Source organism: Nannospalax galili, unplaced genomic scaffold (genome assembly GCF_000622305.1).
Source record: "Nannospalax galili isolate Female #2095 unplaced genomic scaffold, S.galili_v1.0 scaffold1183, whole genome shotgun sequence".
NCBI lineage: Eukaryota > Metazoa > Chordata > Mammalia > Rodentia > Spalacidae > Nannospalax > Nannospalax galili.
Genome location: NW_008350356.1, coordinates 205,364 through 222,711, shown reverse-complemented (window position 1 = coordinate 222,711; position 17,348 = coordinate 205,364). Strand labels below are relative to the sequence as shown.

The 17,348-nt window shown below is 53.3% G+C and overlaps 1 protein-coding gene across 4 annotated transcripts; it reads left to right on the top strand.

The window, feature by feature from the left end:
• The first annotated feature begins 5,949 nt into the window (after positions 1-5,949).
• Znf703 (zinc finger protein 703) lies at positions 5,950-8,900 on the top strand. 4 transcript variants are annotated; one of them, XM_029570686.1, is made up of 3 exons: positions 5,950-6,362; positions 7,132-7,641; positions 7,753-8,900. In XM_029570686.1, the coding sequence occupies exons 1-3, from the start codon at positions 6,129-6,131 to the stop codon at positions 8,755-8,757; spliced, it is 1,749 nt and encodes a 582-aa protein (XP_029426546.1). In that variant the 5' UTR covers positions 5,950-6,128; the 3' UTR covers positions 8,758-8,900. The 4 variants fall into 4 exon arrangements, with proteins under 4 accessions (XP_029426546.1, XP_008845826.1, XP_029426544.1 ...); XM_008847604.3 differs by having other exon boundaries at positions 7,132-7,692; positions 7,804-8,900; XM_029570684.1 differs by having other exon boundaries at positions 7,132-7,724; positions 7,836-8,900.
• Positions 8,901-17,348: the final 8,448 nt, after the last annotated feature.

The window sequence follows — 17,348 nt, the reverse complement described above, 5'->3', positions numbered from 1 at the left end:
TCCTGGGAGAGGTGAACAACCCTCTAGAAAATTATTAAAGTAATGTGTCTTCAGAGTCTCCTGCTCTTTCTCCCCACCTTGAGCACTTCCTTTCTCCTTCAAGTTTTCCTTTTCATGCAGCCTAGGAGACAACTACGTGCACTGCAATCGCTACCACTTTCTGGCTGTGTAGCCTGGTAAGTTGCTTAGCCTCTCTGCGCCCGAGTACCTCACCTATCGAATAGGCACAACAGTATCGCCCATATGATTGATTTGCTGTGAGACATAAATGGACTGCAAGGCACTCAGAACAGTGCCAAGCATCCAGTAAGTGTCCAATAAATGAAAAGAAACGATGATAATGAATGGGTGCAACCCTCACTGTCTGCTATCACAACTGAAGCGTGGGCCGTTGACAAGGGTGAGATATAGCCCAGCAATATTCGAAACTTAAAAGAGAAGTTTCAAGGCTGAGGATTTGAGCATGTGCAAAGTTGAGAGTCTGATCCCCAACACCATGGAGCGGGGAGTTTCTAAGGAACGCACGGGGTAAAAGGATAAAGCAATCAAGAGCGATGCCCAGGCTGGTGTATGTTATCAGAGCAAGCAAGGAAGTCAGACTTCAAAAGCACCTTTACTGTGTCCCCCTGACCCAGGCCTGCACAGTTCCCTGGGGCTGATGGGAGATAAGGGACAGCACTACTTCAAAGCGCCAGTTCAAGGACCCAAATCAAAAGGACAGGTTTGAAGATAAACATAAGCAGTGGTCTCCATCTCCTTTTGCCCCTCTTCCCACCACATCTCCACAGGAGGGAGGGAAAGGAGCGAATTCCCCCTCCTGGTCCACAGAGCAAAGGAGGTAATAGACATTAACAAGCCACCAAACAGGAAGGAGTTTGCTGCTTGCTGGGTGACTCTCAAGTCTCCCTTCGGCTCTTACAGTCTGTCTTCATTTGTCACAAAAGGATAATCCAACCTGCCCAAAATAAGTCTGAAGTTTGTTGTAAGAGAACACAAAAATGCACTTGGGTCCAGCTCTGAGGCTCAGTGGGTTAAGGTGCTTGCTGCCAGCCTGCCAGCCTGAGTTCAATACCTGCCCCCCACCCCTTGGTAGAAGGAGAGAGCCAAAAGTTAACCTCTGACCTCCACACACATGCCATGACACAGACACAGACACACACACATACACACAGACACACACAGACACACACACACACACACACACACAGTGCACTTGGGAGGAGGAGACATGAGGATTGGGAGTTTATGTATGTAGTAAGACCCTGTCTCCAAAAAGCAAGAAGAACTTGGGGGGGATGCTTCCACATGGTTATATAGTCAACATTTTTTAAAACACAGCTAATTTTTTTGTGAATATGGTGAGATGAGCTCTAAATAAGTAGCCCCATATACGTAAAATTCATATAAGCATTTAGGCCTGGGCTATATAGCTCAGTGATAGAGTATTTGCTTAGCATGAGCAAGGCCCTGAATTTGATTCCTGCCACCACAAGGGGGAAGGGCAGGGGAAGAAGAAAGAAAAGAGAGGTGGAGGGAGGTGGAGAGGAGAGAAACTATTGGGTATTTAATACATTGAGCCTTGGTAAGTACCAAACCTCTCCGTGCCTCCATGTCCTCCTCTATGATTAGGGCTATGTATATAAAGTACTTAGAACAGTACCTGCACTCAATGACAGCTACTACCTTCATGGTCAAACATTGCTAGGCAGTAAGATGACAGAGGATGGGGAAAACAGAAGCACCCACAGTCCAGTGGGAGGTCAGACAAAACACAGTCTATGGACAGATGTCCTGGGACACATGGAATGACAGAACATGCTAGGAATGCTTTTCGTCACTGAAGCAGTCTTCCTGTGAGGTTGGCTGGGCTGGCTCTTGCCAGTTTGCTGCCACAGTTCCTTAGTGACCCTGTCATGCCCCAGGCAGTGTCTGAAGCCCAGGGGTGGGGCAGCTGAGGAAATGCCTCCAGAGCCCTGAGTGCGCTGTGCTAACTCAGGGCTCCGGGCCAAGGTAGTAATTGCCAGCCGCTGAAAGATATTAAACGCAGGGAAGGAAAACCAAGTTCTCTATGAGACAGACTTTGCAGAGTTCTTACAGCTTGTTAAAAAAAAATGTAAATAGTTACCCAGTGAGATATTATTTCATGTTGTTGCCATTAGGGTTTGAGTGTTATGCAGAGAGGCAATCATTCAGGCAATTCCAGTCTCAGCAAGGAGTGAAAGCTACACATTAACCCCACACAACAAATCTACCACCTCTCGCTCTCCACCTGACTCAGGCATTTTTTCCTAGGTGGCAAATTTTATGTAAATTGAAGTTGTGGAAAAAATCTATAAATATTCACAATTTCTAAAGGATTTTTCTCAATAGTATCTAGGGGGCATTTTTATAAAGACACATTGGACTGGAGCCTGGGAAAGGTTTGCTGTCACTTCTGCCGAACTCCCAGTCTAGGCTGAGATCTTCTGGATCTGGGTGCCGGCATGTGACACATGACATGTTCAAACTCCCCAGAGCAAGTTTCCCAAGATGCAGACAATGCACTGAATCACAGCCATCACTGACCTGGGACTTTCTTTGCACCAACAATCCACAGGTGACATGTATTATCTGCCTGAGGCCTCCCAGCACTGGAGTGACCACTCTTAGATTTTATGCATGAGGTAACTGAAGCTCAGGAGGGACGTTACTGTGCCCAGGGTCACCATGGCACCACAGAAGCCTAGCTCCAAGAGACCTCACTCCACGTGACTGCTCAGCCTCTTGGAGAACCTGGCATGAAATCAGGCAAACTTGTCACCCCAGCACTTGGGAGGTAGCAGGATCATGAGTTCTTACCCAGCCTGAGCTACACAGTGAGATCCTGTGAGAGAAAGAGAAGGGAAAAGAGAAAAGAAAAAAGAAACTGCCAGTATGCAGGGTTGTTCTTTACGACAGTGTCATGGGAACAGTCTCAAGTAGCCTGAAGCCTTAACCCCTGCCCTATTGAACAGAACCATGGCTCCTCATTCCCAGGGCCACCAGAGGAGAGCTGGCACATAGCAAGGCCCCACACATCTGCCTCTCTATTGCAAGTGAGGAACTTGTGCCACATGTCCTGTGCAGCAACATTTGACACGGACATTTCAACCACACCCGTTAACACAATGCTCTGCCCACAGCTGGCCCTCAATAAACAGGGTCCAAGTGAATAATGAGCCATATTCTTCCCCAGGTGACAAATCATTTCTTTTAAAACTGTACTTCCTTTCAGGCTACTAGGATCTAGTGTATCTATATAGAGAAATATTTTTGCTAAGTGAATGCCAATTAGTGATTTTAATAATCCTCTGCAAGCAGTTTAATTAGGCCTCTAGCCTAGCTTAGTATGGTTTTCCACTTTCTCTGAGAAGGAAATTGGACAGATCCAGAAAGAAAAAAAGACAAAAACAACTGCTGCCTCGCTAGCACCCAAACTGTGTCCCCACCCTCTGTGTCCTCTGATGAGTGTGTCCTACTCCCTGTTCAGGAAGAGGAAGGAGGTCTGGCCCAGACAGCAATGCAGTCTGGTACTGAGATCCATCGACGATGACTACTTTGAGCTGGGGAATGAGGATTGTTAAAAGGCCAATGTATTATTTCATGGACAAATTGCTTGTCCACTACCCAAGTCTGGCCGTCCTACTCACACCCCATGCGTCCTCCTGTTGTTCATTGGTCATCTTTTTACTCCAAACAGAGTAACTGTTCAGCTGTCCATGAGCTCCTCCTGCCCCTCTTCCCGGTCCACATTCCTAAGTGTCTGCTTTCTTTTCCCTCCAACTCATTTCCCATTAATCATTTCTAACACACATCTGCTTGGGTCCTAGAAGGATTTTTTTGGCTCACTCTTGCAGCTGGGCTGGTTATAATAATCAAGGAGTCTTTCATCTTTACTGTCTCCTGTCTTCTCTCTTCCTAGTCCTCCCACCTCCACGGTACCCATAAAGACCAGCCCTTCTGCACTTTACCTGTCTTCCATTGTTTCTTCCCTGCAAAAGCCTCTTAAAGGCCAACTGGCCCTGTAGGTTGAAATAGCCCTGCAATGGACTTTGTTGGTTTGCTTATTTGAGATAGAGTCTCACCTTGTAGCACAAGCTGGTCTGGAAGTCACTTAAGTAGGCCAGGCTGCTCTCCTGCCTTGGCCTTCAGAGTGCTGGGATTACAAGCAGGAGCCACCAGGTCAAACTTGTAGTAGAATTTTGAAGATTCTGACCACGAAGTCAGAACGTATAAGCTGGTCTGAGCAGAGCTGGTGGGCATGAGAGGCAGAACCCTGAATGGTGAAATAAGTGAGATCGCCCTCCTGCCTTCCATTCCTGAGTCCCTCTTGCTGCAATAACTCCTGAGATACCTCCCAATCGGGGCACCCTTTTCAACTCATTTTACCGAATGAAATGTGAAGGAAGAGAAGGCTGTGTCCCCTAATCAGCACGGCACCAGGGAGTACTCTTTAGTGTGTGACTGGTGTGGCCTGCTGTCTTCTTTCCTGAGTGTGATAAAGGTCGTGATTGTTCTGCGCAATTCCTCCTTCCGCTTGGAATATCCCTTTTGCAATCTCCTGGCCCAGTCTTGGGGTTCTCAAGTGGTCTCAAGTCATTGGTCAGTACAAAGTCCGAAACGAGACTTGGTCGGCACTACACAGCCCAAAACAGATAGTCCTGGGGCAATACACCTAGAAAGACAGACTTGACTATTTGAGTGACTGATCAGGGCTGGGAAAGTAATACTCAAAAGGAGACAGTGACACCAGCGCGCCTCCACTGGTCGCCTAGAACAGGAAGCAGTGCTCACCATAGTCAGCGCACAAAGGACCAGCCTCTCCTCTGACTCTCACGAGCCATGGATCCAAGGATCTGGGAACTTTAAGGTCAGGACGATGACTATGTAAAATCTACCAAGTATGAAACTGGAAATGTATACTTTATCCAGGAGGCCTGGGAGAATCTGAGGGGGTTCTGTTATTAATAAAAAGTTTTTATTTCGAAATTTCCCTGGGGAAAGCCTGTGCATATTCCCTGGGTGGGAGAACGAGGGGGCCAAATCTCTAGAGTATGTTTCATGGTGCAGTGCTGAGACCGCCCCCGCTCCTCAAGGATACGGGCCTCTCCTGTGACCCTACCCGCCCCAGCAGCCAGTCAGGGTACAGTTTAGTCTTTAAACAGGACATAAGCCCCAAAACACACCTAAACACGACCAAGGCTCCAGGCACCTGCCTGCTACGTTCTCAACCCGGAGTACCGCGCTTCGCCGAGACCATCTCACCCAGGAAGGGAGTCCTTCCATTTGCAGGCTGGCTGGGCGCGCTCAAAGTAGTTGAAAAGCCTCCCGCCGCGCCCTGGGAAAGTGGATGCCTCCCGGGCTCCGGCACTTCCAAGTGAACACATCCGGGAGAGGCCAATTAGGGGAAAGAGCCGGCCGGGGTCGCGTTGGAGAAGGAGCCGGGCTCTCCAGGCACCGCCCGCCCCCAGGCGGCCTCGGGGAGAGTCTCGGATCCCCAGACCCGAGCCGGCGCCGTGCGCTCCCGCCCCCATCCGCAGCCAGACCCGGGGTGACGGCCCTACCAGCACCACCTCCCACTGGTGGGAAAGGAAAGCGAGAGGGGAGCCAGCGACCGTAAAACCAGCGCGGCAGAGACCGAGCCTGCGCCCCATCCCTCGGGGACCTGGTGGCCAGCGCAGCGGGGCAGAGCTGGGGAGGCGCTGAAGCCCAGCGGCCGAGGCCTGGCGGCGAGGGCCCTTTAAGACTGTCCCCGCCCACCGGCGGCGCCGGCCTCCGCCCGCCGCTCTCCCCGCCCCGGGGTCCGGGCGCGGGCCGCGATTGGGCGGGCGCGGCGATCCCTTTGAAGTGTGGCTGCGGATCGCGGCTATTTGACGTGCGGCTCGCGGAAGGCGAAGGTTTTTGTGTTGCTCGCCTGGGCTGGTGGCGGCGGCGGCGGCGGCGGCGGCGGCGGCGGTGGAGGAGGGGAGGCGGCGCGGGGGCGCAGCTATTGCTGCACGGCGACTGCCGCACGGCGCCCGGCGCTGCGGAGCAAGCCCACCCGCCCCGGGAGCTCGCCTCCCGGAGCTTCCCCTCCCTCCCCGCCCCCCCAGCGGCGCTGCCTCCTCCAAATGAGCGATTCGCCCGCTGGATCTAACCCAAGGACACCCGAAAGCAGCGGCAGCGGCAGCGGCGGCGGCGGGAAGAGGCCGGCGGTGGTGTCCCTCCTGCCCCCGGCGGACCCCCTGCGCCAGGCGAACCGGCTCCCGATCAGGGTCCTGAAGATGCTGAGCGCTCACACGGGTCACCTCCTGCACCCGGAGTACCTGCAGCCGCTGTCCTCCACTCCCGTCAGCCCCATTGAGGTCAGTCTCCTGGGCGCTGCCCACCCTGCGCCGGCCCCTTGCGCCAACCGCGCTGAGTCGGTGGCCCTGCTCCGGGTAGTTCGGCGCGACGCCCGAGTCCCGCCATGCTGGCGGACTTCAGGCGGAGGAGGACGGGGACCGGGCCCGGGCGGGTTCTCCCTGACCCCCGAGTGGAAGGCTCCCCGCGGCGCCTCCGACCTAGCCGGGTTGATTTTGCTTTGGGAGTGCGCGCCGAGTCCTTTACTTTTGCTCCGGCCCCCGGTTTCCTGTCCGGTGCGGTCTCTGCTGGGCCGCCCCCGCCCCCACTGGTTTTCCTGGAAGCGCCGGGTCCTTCTCCGCACCGCCGCGGTCTGGTGGGGACACCCTGGATCCCGGGTCTTCCTCCCCCGCCAACTTCTGAGCGTCCTCCCCGGGAGGGAGAAGGAGGGGCGGCGGCGCACCCGCTGCGGCTCTGCCTTTGGAAGGCGCCTCTCCTCGCCTACCCCCGGGCGCCCGCCCCAGAAACCCGTCCCAAACGAAGTTCTGCCCAACTGCGGGCTGAAGTTATTCCCCAAGGCCGGGAGGAGAGGGGGATTAGGTGCCAAGGGGCGAGTCGCCACTGCGACTCCGGAGACGCCCCCCTTTGCGCGCGATGGCCCTGGTGAGCTTCTCTCCGGCCCCGCCCGAACCGGGCCCGCTCTCCACGACCGGCTCCGCCGAGCCCTGGCGCGCGCCCCGTAGCGGCCCTGGTCTCATCCCTTCTCCCTCTCCTCGCCACTGTCTCCCACAGCTGGACGCCAAGAAGAGCCCGTTGGCATTGCTGGCCCAGACCTGCTCGCAGATCGGCAAGCCCGACCCGCCGCCCTCGTCCAAGCTCAACTCCGTAGCTGCGGCCAGCGCGCTGGGATCCGAGAAAGACCCGAGCCGCTCCGCCCAGGGCGCCGCCTCTGCGGCCGCCGCGCTCAAGCCGCTCGGGGACTCGCCCGAGGACAAGTCCAGCTTCAAGCCCTACTCCAAGGGCTCCGGCGGCGACTCGCGCAAAGACAGCGGCTCTTCCTCCGTGTCCTCCACCTCCTCCTCGTCCTCCTCGTCCCCCGGAGACAAGGCGGGCTTCAGGGTCCCCAGCGCCGCCTGCCCTCCCTTCCCCCCGCATGGAGCGCCGGTCTCCACCTCGTCCAACGCGTCCTCGCCCGGCGGCTCCCGCGGAGCTTCCCCGCACCACTCGGACTGCAAGAACGGCGGGGGTGGCTGCGGGGAGCTGGACAAGAAAGACCCGGAGCCCAAGCCCAGCCCGGAGCCCGCGGCCGCGAGCCGGGGCAGCGGAGCGGACGCCGCGCACAGCGGCCCGGAGGCGGGGGCTTCGGGGCGCAAGTCGGAGCCGCCCTCGGCGCTGGTAGGGGCGCCACGTGGGGCGGCCGCGAGCCGGGGCAGCGGAGCGGACGCCGCGCACAGCGGCCCGGAGGCGGGGGCTTCGGGGCGCAAGTCGGAGCCGCCCTCGGCGCTGGTAGGGGCGGGCCACGTGGCCCCGGTGTCGCCCTACAAGCCCGGCCACTCGGTGTTCCCGCTGCCGCCCTCCAGCATCGGCTACCACGGCTCCATCGTGGGCGCCTACGCTGGCTACCCGGCTCAGTTCGTGCCTGGCCTGGATCCCAGCAAGCCTGGCCTCGTGGGAAGCCAGCTGTCCGGGGGCCTGGGCCTGCCACCGGGCAAGCCGCCCAGCTCCAGCCCCCTCACCGGGGCCTCCCCGCCGTCCTTCCTGCAGGGAATATGCCGCGACCCCTACTGCCTGGGAGGCTACCACAGCGCCTCGCACCTCGGCGGCTCCAGCTGCTCCACGTGCAGTGCGCACGACCCCACGGGGCCCAGCCTCAAGGCGGGGGGCTACCCGCTGGTGTACCCCGGCCACCCGCTGCAGCCCGCCGCCCTCTCGTCCAGCGCCGCTCAGGCCGCGCTCCCGGGTCACCCACTCTACACCTACGGCTTCATGCTGCAGAACGAACCGCTGCCGCACAGCTGCAACTGGGTGGCGGCGAGCGGGCCCTGCGACAAGCGCTTCGCCACCTCGGAGGAGCTGCTCAGCCACCTACGGACTCACACAGCCCTGCCGGGCGCGGAGAAACTGCTGGCCGCCTACCCCGGGGCCTCGGGCCTGGGCAGCGCCGCCGCCGCAGCCGCCGCCGCCGCTTCCTGCCACCTGCATCTCCCCCCGCCCGCCGCCCCGGGCAGCCCCGGGTCGCTGTCGTTGCGGAGTCCACACACTTTGGGGCTAAGTCGATACCACCCGTATGGCAAGAGCCACTTATCCACAGCTGGGGGCCTGGCAGTGCCGTCCCTCCCCACAGCCGGACCCTACTACTCACCCTACGCGCTGTACGGACAGAGACTCGCCTCCGCCTCGGCGCTCGGATACCAGTAACTACAGCTCTGGCCCCTCCCAGCCCTTTCCCGCCCCTTCCTCCCCGGTCCCCACCGCCCTCGACGCTGCAACCTCCACTACTGCTTACCCCTACCAGGATCCAGCCCAGACCCTCCCCACCGGACTGTGTATTTATTTACTGTAATGTTAGCTTACAAGCTGGGAATATAAGTGCATTAATGGGCCACACGAGTCAATGGTATGCAAAAAGTCTGTCTCCCCAAATAATATTAACCACACAGATAATGACATGATCCCCCTCCCCTCTTGGCTCTTTTTTTTTTTTCTTTTCCTTAGGTATAAGTTTTAAGGTGGTTTGGTTTTTGTTTGTGATTTTTTTTTTGGACTGGTTTGGTTTTAAGGAATGAAGGGAGAGTTGGGGTCCACGCGTTTAGCTTTCCCCGCCTTGGGGAGTTTCTTGCATGAGTCTTAACTGTTAAACTGCATTTCTCCCGTTTTCTTCCATTCCCTCTTATTTCCACGTGTTTTGATTTTTTTTTCCTTTGTACAGAAAAAAAGTTTTTGTAACAATTTTGGGGGGTGGAGGGGGCAATCTTGGCGGCTGGCGATCTTGGGCTTTATTGATCCACAAGTCTGCTCTGTGACCCTCCCCAGTGACCCTCGCTGTCCCCCTAGAGCACATGGTTCTAGGCCCTGGCCCCTCACATTGCAGCCTGGATCCCCAGGTTGCTCTGAGCTTGGAGAGTCCGGCTGATACCAGCAGGCTTTCCGTGCGGGGGGGGGGGGCATGGCCTCCCACTGAGCCTACCATCCACTCTAACCACCGCCCCCTTCCACACCCTGCCCGGCACTCAGGCTGCGGCGCATGGGAACGAGGGTGATCCAGTTATACGCTCTCGAAGGCCCTGCTGGCGCGAAATTTTGCTCTTTATATTTTGCGAAGTACTTTATCCGCATCGTTTTTTGGTTTGAGTTTTTTTTTGTTTTTTGTTTTTTGTTTTTTCTCATCTTAATTGGGCCTATGACCCCACCCCTGGCGGCAGGGGCGGGGCTGGTGATCCTTGATGGATCTCTCCAAAGCGCAGACCGCGGTCCCAAAGTCAGCAGAAGTACAATACAACCTTGGTAGCTCTGTTGGGGACAGGCTGGGGACTCAGGGAGCCCTCGGATCACAGCAGCCCCTTGCACCCTGCCCCACACCTGAGCCAGCAACCCCCAGAGCTGACGGTGGGGGGGGGGGTTTCCCATGGGCTCCTGCAGTGGCTAGAAGTGAAGACTCAACAGGGTCTTTCCCACACCTTCCCTCCCTCCTGGTCCCACGCAGCAAGCGCCTGGGCTGCGAGGCCTCTCGTGGGGTGGACAGAGCTCTCCCTTGGTAAGACTTATTTTGTTAATAAATGGAATACTTGGCTATATTCACACCGTGGTGTTTCTCTCTTGCCTGATCCACAGCCCCACTTCCAGACACCCAAGCGCAGGCTCCTGTTGGCTTTTGCCTAACGCTGTCGGGTGTCCTGACATGGCTGTGGAACTGAGTTCCAGGCCTTTCCTCCAGGAGCAGACTGGTGCCAACGCATTGCAGCATTGCATAAAGCCATCTCTTTTTCCATTTGGTTGTGTGGCTCCCAGCGTCGCTTCAAAGGCCTTGGCACTTGCTGGGATCAGGGTTGGAGGGCGTGCGTGAAAGTGGATCTTCTCTGGGTCCAAATTGGAGAAGCACCGGACTGAGACTAGAAACTGGGCCTGCGCAGACCCGGCGGGAGGGCGGGCAGCCGCGTGCCTCCGGTGCCACCTGGTGGCGGGAAGACGAGCTGCAGCCGGAGGCCGCGGGCTCCTGCCTGACCCGCACCTCCTGGCGCGCCCCTGCGCAGACGACCGTACGCACTGCTTTGGGGGCAGAGGTTGTCTACCCGGTTAAAGGGCAGACAACGCTTGCTTAAAGGGTGTTCTTCGGGGCTTGGGGACTCCCTGGCCAGCACTAGGTGACATTATCTGAGTCATCCGTGAATCTGGAAACTAGGAACCAGGTTTGGGTTTTGCTGAGATTTTGCAGACGACTCGGGACCTCCAAGCTATTTTGAGCCAAACCTGGCTCAAAGTCCCAAACCTGGCTCAAAGTCCCAGACCTGGCTCTTTGTACTTGCACTCGTCCACCGACACTGGCTTCTGTGACGTTTATTGGGGCGTTTTCCTGGCATTTGCCAGCCGCCTAGAATTACCTGCCCCGCACCTAGTGCCCGGGATGCCCTGAGCCCCGGCTCTGGAGGCACCAGCTGCCTAGGGCTCACAGACCCTGCGCCACTCCACGACTGTGCAGCGGCCGGACGGGGCGTGCAGGTGCTCGCTGGACCTGTGCAACCGCACCTGCTGCAGCCTCGCTCCTCCGCTTGGGTACCCGGGGCTCTGATCTGTTGGTGATGCTGTGTGTTGCTGGCTCTGTGAAGGGAGTTGCTTAACGGTAGTTCGGTAGTTCCTTTCTGGCAGGTTTCCGGATGCAGAAGCTCTGTAAGCAGAGGGCAAGTGTCAGACTTGGCGGTGCCTTCTCCACCTCCTTCCACGATCCATGAAGTCCAGGACAGAACCGCAGAGGTGTGTGGATTGGGCTCTGCTCTGCTCCAAACTCCATCACACTTCAGAACAAAGCATGCACGTCCGTGTGTATGTGCCCTCAAATCTCTGTATCTGGGCAACATTAAGAAAACAAGTTTGGGTTGTTTTTTTTTTCCTGGTACCAATGCTGACCACCCCAGGACTGCACATGTCCCAGGGGGGAGAAAAGCCCTGGCTGCTGACTGACGTCACTAAACATGGAGAACCCAAGTCCTGACAGGCTGAAATAGCTGGGAAAGTCACCCTCATCCAGCCCCAGGTCTCCCTGGGGAAATCAATGTTGTTGGATTTCACCGGGTCCCAGGTGGCCCGGCATCTTCTACAGACTTGAACTGCACGGAATCCTGCTTTTGGATTTTTCTCTACTGTTTTGCTGTTTGTTATTCTTTCCCATCTTCCTTTCCACCCAAGTCCCCCTTCTTTCTGCAGATCCCTTTCTGTTTCTGTTAAAACTCATGGAAACTGCTTCTCCAGCAGGAAGGAACTGAACTTTTTCTTTCACTTTGGGGTCTGTAGTCCCTCCTCCCTGAGGAGGGAAAATGGAAAAAGAGTCTTATCTCCCACAGCTGTATATTTTTTTAAATTTTTGCTAATAGCTGCTTGGCCTACACCTTAGGTGTGAAAATGCATATCAGAAAACTATTGAGTTTGGAACTGGGTATGCTGAGCCTGATGGAACTAACTCCTAAGCTACCATAGTGAGTAAAGGCTGGTAATAAGGTCCTTACTCTTAATATTTTATTTTAGTATTTTTATGTGTATGTGTGTATTGCCTGCATGTAGGTAAGTGCACTCAGCAGAGGCTGTCAGATCCCCTAGAACTGGAGTTACGGACAGTTGTTAGCTGCCATGTGGGTGCTGGGATTCGAAACCGGGTCTTCTGTAAGAACAACCAGTGTTCTTAACCGCTGAGCCATCTCTCCAGCCCAAGGTCCTTACTCTTAAACAGTTCTCCCCTCCCATAAACTGGAGATTTTCCTAAGAAATGTGCCTCTTTTAATTAGCTAGTGAGGAGCTTGTTACTTTCAATAGCTTAATTCCTATTAATTGCCATTTTGATAGAGAGGTAGGCCCCCAACAACTGCCTATTTGTATAATTAATATATCGAGCAACTCTTTGAGAATCACCTCCACTTTGTGCCTCCCCTCCCTTCTCAGAAGCTTTTTCCTCCTCCTCTCTCTCCTGGTCTCTCCAGGCCACCAGGAATGGGCCCTGTGTTCCCAAGGCACTGGGTGGAAGCCACAAAACTGGAACCTGAGACTCCCAGTGTTCCTGGCTCCAGGTCCTGTTTTCACACCTCTTGCTGGGTTATTTTTGTGGCCTTGTGGGCACCAGGGAGAGAAGGAACAGAGGCTTACCCTCAGACACAGACTTGTCTCAAACGAAAGTGGGTGTGTTTTGCCTTCCCAACCATCCTCCCCCACGCCCATCTGAGAAACTTGCCCTCCTCCATTCACAGACAGCCTTCCTCACTCCATCTGGGTGTAGGAGCTAACCTTTCCTTGATGCATGTCAGGGCTGGGTGGAATCCATCTTGCAATAATCCTGGGGCTTGCACCTTATTAATCATTCTGTAGGGGAAGCTGCACTCCAGTTTTCTGTTTGATTTGATTTCATTCATCCTGTCTTTTTGCAAAATAGATGGTTGAGTGCATCTGATAATGTATGGTTTAATTTGGAGCACTATGGGTTTGAATTACCATTTTCATAATGTGCTGTGCATTAATGTGTTACATCATTTATAAAGAGGAATGTGCTGGGTTTCAAACTTTCTCCTGAAAGCCAAAGTCACCTAAAGGAAACAAAGCCCAAATCACATCTACCCCAGATTCTTTCCTTTCTGCCAGAGAAACTCCCGCCTGCCCCCAGCCCAGGTCAAATGGCCAGAGCTCCTAAAACTGACATGAGGTTTTTCATTCACATGATGCAGGCGGGTGGGGAGGTTTGGGAGCAACTTGCACATGGCTGCCCTGAGCTGTCCATGGCGGTACAAAGATCCCCTCATTATTGCCTAACAACAGCTTTGCAGCCAACCAGCTTGCGTTTGCAGAGACCTCCAGTGGATGGCTCTTGGTCGACCCTAATCCCAGCACTCCCTCTCCCATGGCTGTAATAACACCAGCTGTCTGTTACTCAAACTCTGACTGAGGAGGAAAAAGCACTGATTATCCAAATACAGTCATTAAAGGGGAAATGTGTTTTTAGGACTGTCAGAGTGATTAATGAGGGCTAGCTGTCTTTGCAAATGCACTTGTTTAGTCTAACTGGCAGCTTCTATTTTCCTATTGATTTATTGCAGCCGTTGCCGGGCCTTGGTGTGTGCGAAGTCAGGGCACTTCACAACTGTGCCCTGTTTAAACAGGAAAAGCATGCACCATTTTGTCCAGGAGGGAGGGGGCAGCCTCAAGCCTCTCTCTTCAGTTCAGCCTCCAGGGGCGCAGACCAACAAAGGTGACATTAAAACCTGCAGCCAGAGAAGGAAGGAAATGGCCTCCCCTTGGTCTTCCCGGTCCCTCACTTCCAAGGTCAATGAAGATGCACCAGGCCCCTGGACAAAGCCTGCCCTATTGTAACCTGGGGGTAGCCACGTTTCTCCTCCAGTGGCCAGAATCCAGTTGTCAGCCACTGGGTCAAAGGACAGGAAAGGCCCCTAGCAGAGGAAGTGACCAGAGAGGGAACTGATGAGACAAGGAAGAAAAAAACCAAACAAACAAAAAAAAAAAAACAAGCTGCAAAGCCCCTGTAGTCCAGCAAGGAATGGGCGAAGGGGTGCACAGCACCCTGGTAGACGCCAACAGTTGGGCTCAAGCCTTACAAAGAGGTGGGAGGACCCACCAAAGTGAAAGCTGCATCTTTGGACTCATGCATTTCATGTTTGGATAAATAGCTAATGACCAAAATGCAAATGGCAGCCTGAAAGGTCTCACAATTTGGAGGCTATACTTACAAGTGGCCATTCTTTACAGAATTGTGTCTGTGCAGCAATTGCAGGGCCTTGGTGTCTGCATCCAGCACAATGCGGGATGGCGTGCAATACTGAAGGCAAGCCGGCAAACTTCCTGTCCACCAGGCAGGGAACAAGAAGACGTGGTACTTAGCTGTAGCTCTATGCACCTGACCAAGCTACACCCCACTGTGCAGATGGGACAGAGTAAGATGCGGGAAGGAGCCACTATGCTGAGCAGACAGTCAAACTACAGGAGCAGAGGACATACCCCTCAGAGGGTTGGTGGTGGGATCTGAGGCCAGGCCTGTCCTCTTCTGGAGGCTGCAAGTTGGACAAGGCCATCTTTCAGCAGTGGTGAGACAGCTGGATTTGAGCTCCTGGGCCAACAATTCCATGACCAGAACAGATCAAAAGACAGATTTAAAACTAGAAAGAAGGTTCAGTGGCTAATAGCACCTACTGCTCTTCCAAAGGACCTGAGTGTGGGTCTCAGCACCCACATCGTCCAGCTCAAAACTCCGAGCTGAAGGGGATCCAGGGGCTTCTTCTGCCCTCAGTAGGTTCACAGACACACACACACACACACACACACACACACACACACACACACGGTGTGCACTCCCACAGACACACATAAAGAAAAGTAAAAAAAAAAAAATCTCTAAAAAGTAAAAAAGACAGAAAAGAACCAGATTGTAACCAACGATTAAAGTTACAGTGCTGGTGCTGTGTGCCAGTAACCTCAGGTGATCTTGAATTTGAGGCTATCCTGGGCTACATAATGAGAGAGAGAGAGACCCTATCTCAAAAAAGAATTTTAATATATCTGAATTCCCACCCTGTCCTAATCACCGTGCACCTTCCATGCATCAGTCCAGACATGGAAAGGGCTTGTATGTCTTCCTAAGTGAAGAACCAGCCCAAGTTTTCCTGTGCCCAGTTTAACAATGTTTCCGCATTATTAACTAGCACTGCCTATCACAGGGGAAGTTGTCTTTGGATTTTGGATCTCAGGTGAACTAGGAACATTTTTCCTAAAAGAAATTGAACCTACAGGGGAAGAAAAAAGTAAGTGGCCAGCTTTTATAAACTTCAAAATGGAGATACTGTACTGTGGTGGACTTTAGACTCTTCTGTGAAGTCCAGACTGTCTGGTCATTATTCAGATCGTTGAAATGCAAGAACATTGCATAGAAATGAAATAGAACATTAAAATGCAAGTCAGAGAACCTAGATATCCTACTGGTTATAAAGCCTAATTTCATAACAAAACCCATCATTTTGACACTAACTTTATAACATTCTCTTTTTTTAACTTTTTGAGATAGTTTCACTATGTAGACCAGGCTGGCCTCAAACTCAGAGATCCACCTGCCACTGCCTCCCAAATTCTGGGGTTAAAGGTGTGCACCCCCTCACCTAGCCCACTTTACAACTTTTCAAAAAGAAAATAAGTGCTATCCAGAAGTGATGGTCCATACCTACCAGCACTTGGGAGACAGACAGAGGCAGGAAATGCCTTAAGTTTGAAGCTGTCCTGAAATAGCCAGTAAGTTCTGGAGCCACCAATCTCAAAAATAAAATAAGGCCTAATTGTTATTTGTATCTCTGAGTCCACTTTCCTATCCCTGAATTGAAACTGTCTGGCTCTATAATCAGTCCTTATCTGGAATATTCTACGAAAAAAGAAAACCGAGACAGGATCCTACTATGTTGTCCAAGCTAACCTAGAGCTCCTGTGTTTAAGAGATCTTCCTGCCTCAGCCCCCAGAGTAGCCAAAACTACAGCTGCACACATCATACCCAGCCTCTTTGAACTCATAAAAAATACTTCAAGAATAAAGCATCGGGACGGTTGGAGTCGGCTAGGGTACTGTTGCTGGTTCTCATCAAGTGCAGTTCTAGCCTATGGGAGCTGGAGATGTAGCTCAGCAACAGTATGTGCTTAGCATTACATGAAGCCCTGGGCTCCATCAGAATAAATCCTTGATGAGAGCAGCAAACATGCATGACCCAGCAAAAGTGGCTCCATGACCTCACCTCAACAGTGGGCAGTGTGTGCTGGGGGCGGTGTGCACATGAAAAATATCGCGGTGTGGGATTCTTCACCCAGAAAACAGACTCCACCAAAATGAATTACTACCATGGTTTTGTAATTTGATGAAATGCAGTACAGGCTGATGCAGGTATTTCAGAGCCTGAGTGCAGTGTTTTAAGTAGAATAGAAATTATTTTAAATAATTTTGAGAATCCTGTGAGGTTAAACCAAGGTCTGCGAACAGAATTCAATCTTTCATAGCCTACAGCCAGTTGCTCTTGGAGAATGGGGCTGGCATGAGAAGAAACGAAAAGCAGATAAACATCACGTCACACTGGGGACTTCTCTGCGAGTGGGAAGTGGGCATACCTGCACCGTTTGGAACATAATGTGAAATAGTCCTGGAGTTTAAATCAGAGCCAAATTTGAGAATAGAAACAACAATTGGAAAATGCTATTGCACGTCCCCCCACATCCTGTTTGCTCTCCTGGGTATGCGGATATGTCAGCATGTGTGTTCTGTGTGAGTTTGTGCTCAGTCCTTACAGGAAATGGTATGGCTCTGCACTTCCTTCTGACTTCTGATGACTTCACACATGCAGAACTCTAGGTCAAGCTCATGTAGGGAACTCAAGAAGCATCATCCTCTGGGTGTCAAAGCACAGTTGAGTATAATAATACCTGCTAGCATTGAAGTTCTCCTCCTTTGTGCTGATGCTGGAACCTGGGGCCTGGCACATACTGAACCACATCCCCAGTCCCACCCACCTAATTCTTACAACAAACCACCGATTCCCTTTCATGATATAACTGAAATTTAAAGAGGTTAATCACCCAAAATCTCACAGTTAAAGGGCTGTGGAGAGCTGACTATAGCAGCAGCCACCTGTAGTCCCAAGTTCTTAGGAGGCTGAGGCAGGAAGGTCATCAAGACCAGACTGCATAACATAATGAGACCCCCATTGAGAACAAAAACAAAAACAGGCTCAGCCACCAGGATTCTACCATGCTTCTGACTATAAAAACTTTACCCT

Excerpts from the sequence above, each read along its gene's own strand:
- Znf703 (XM_029570686.1), top strand. The coding sequence starts at position 6,129 with ATGAGCGATTCGCCCGCTGGATCTAACCCAAGGACACCCGAAAGCAGC. Across the intron at positions 6,363-7,131 it reads CTCCCGTCAGCCCCATTGAG|CTGGACGCCAAGAAGAGCCC; the intron begins GTCAGTCTCCTG and ends TGTCTCCCACAG. Across the intron at positions 7,642-7,752 it reads CCAAGCCCAGCCCGGAGCCC|GCGGCCGCGAGCCGGGGCAG; the intron begins GCGGCCGCGAGC and ends GCGCCACGTGGG.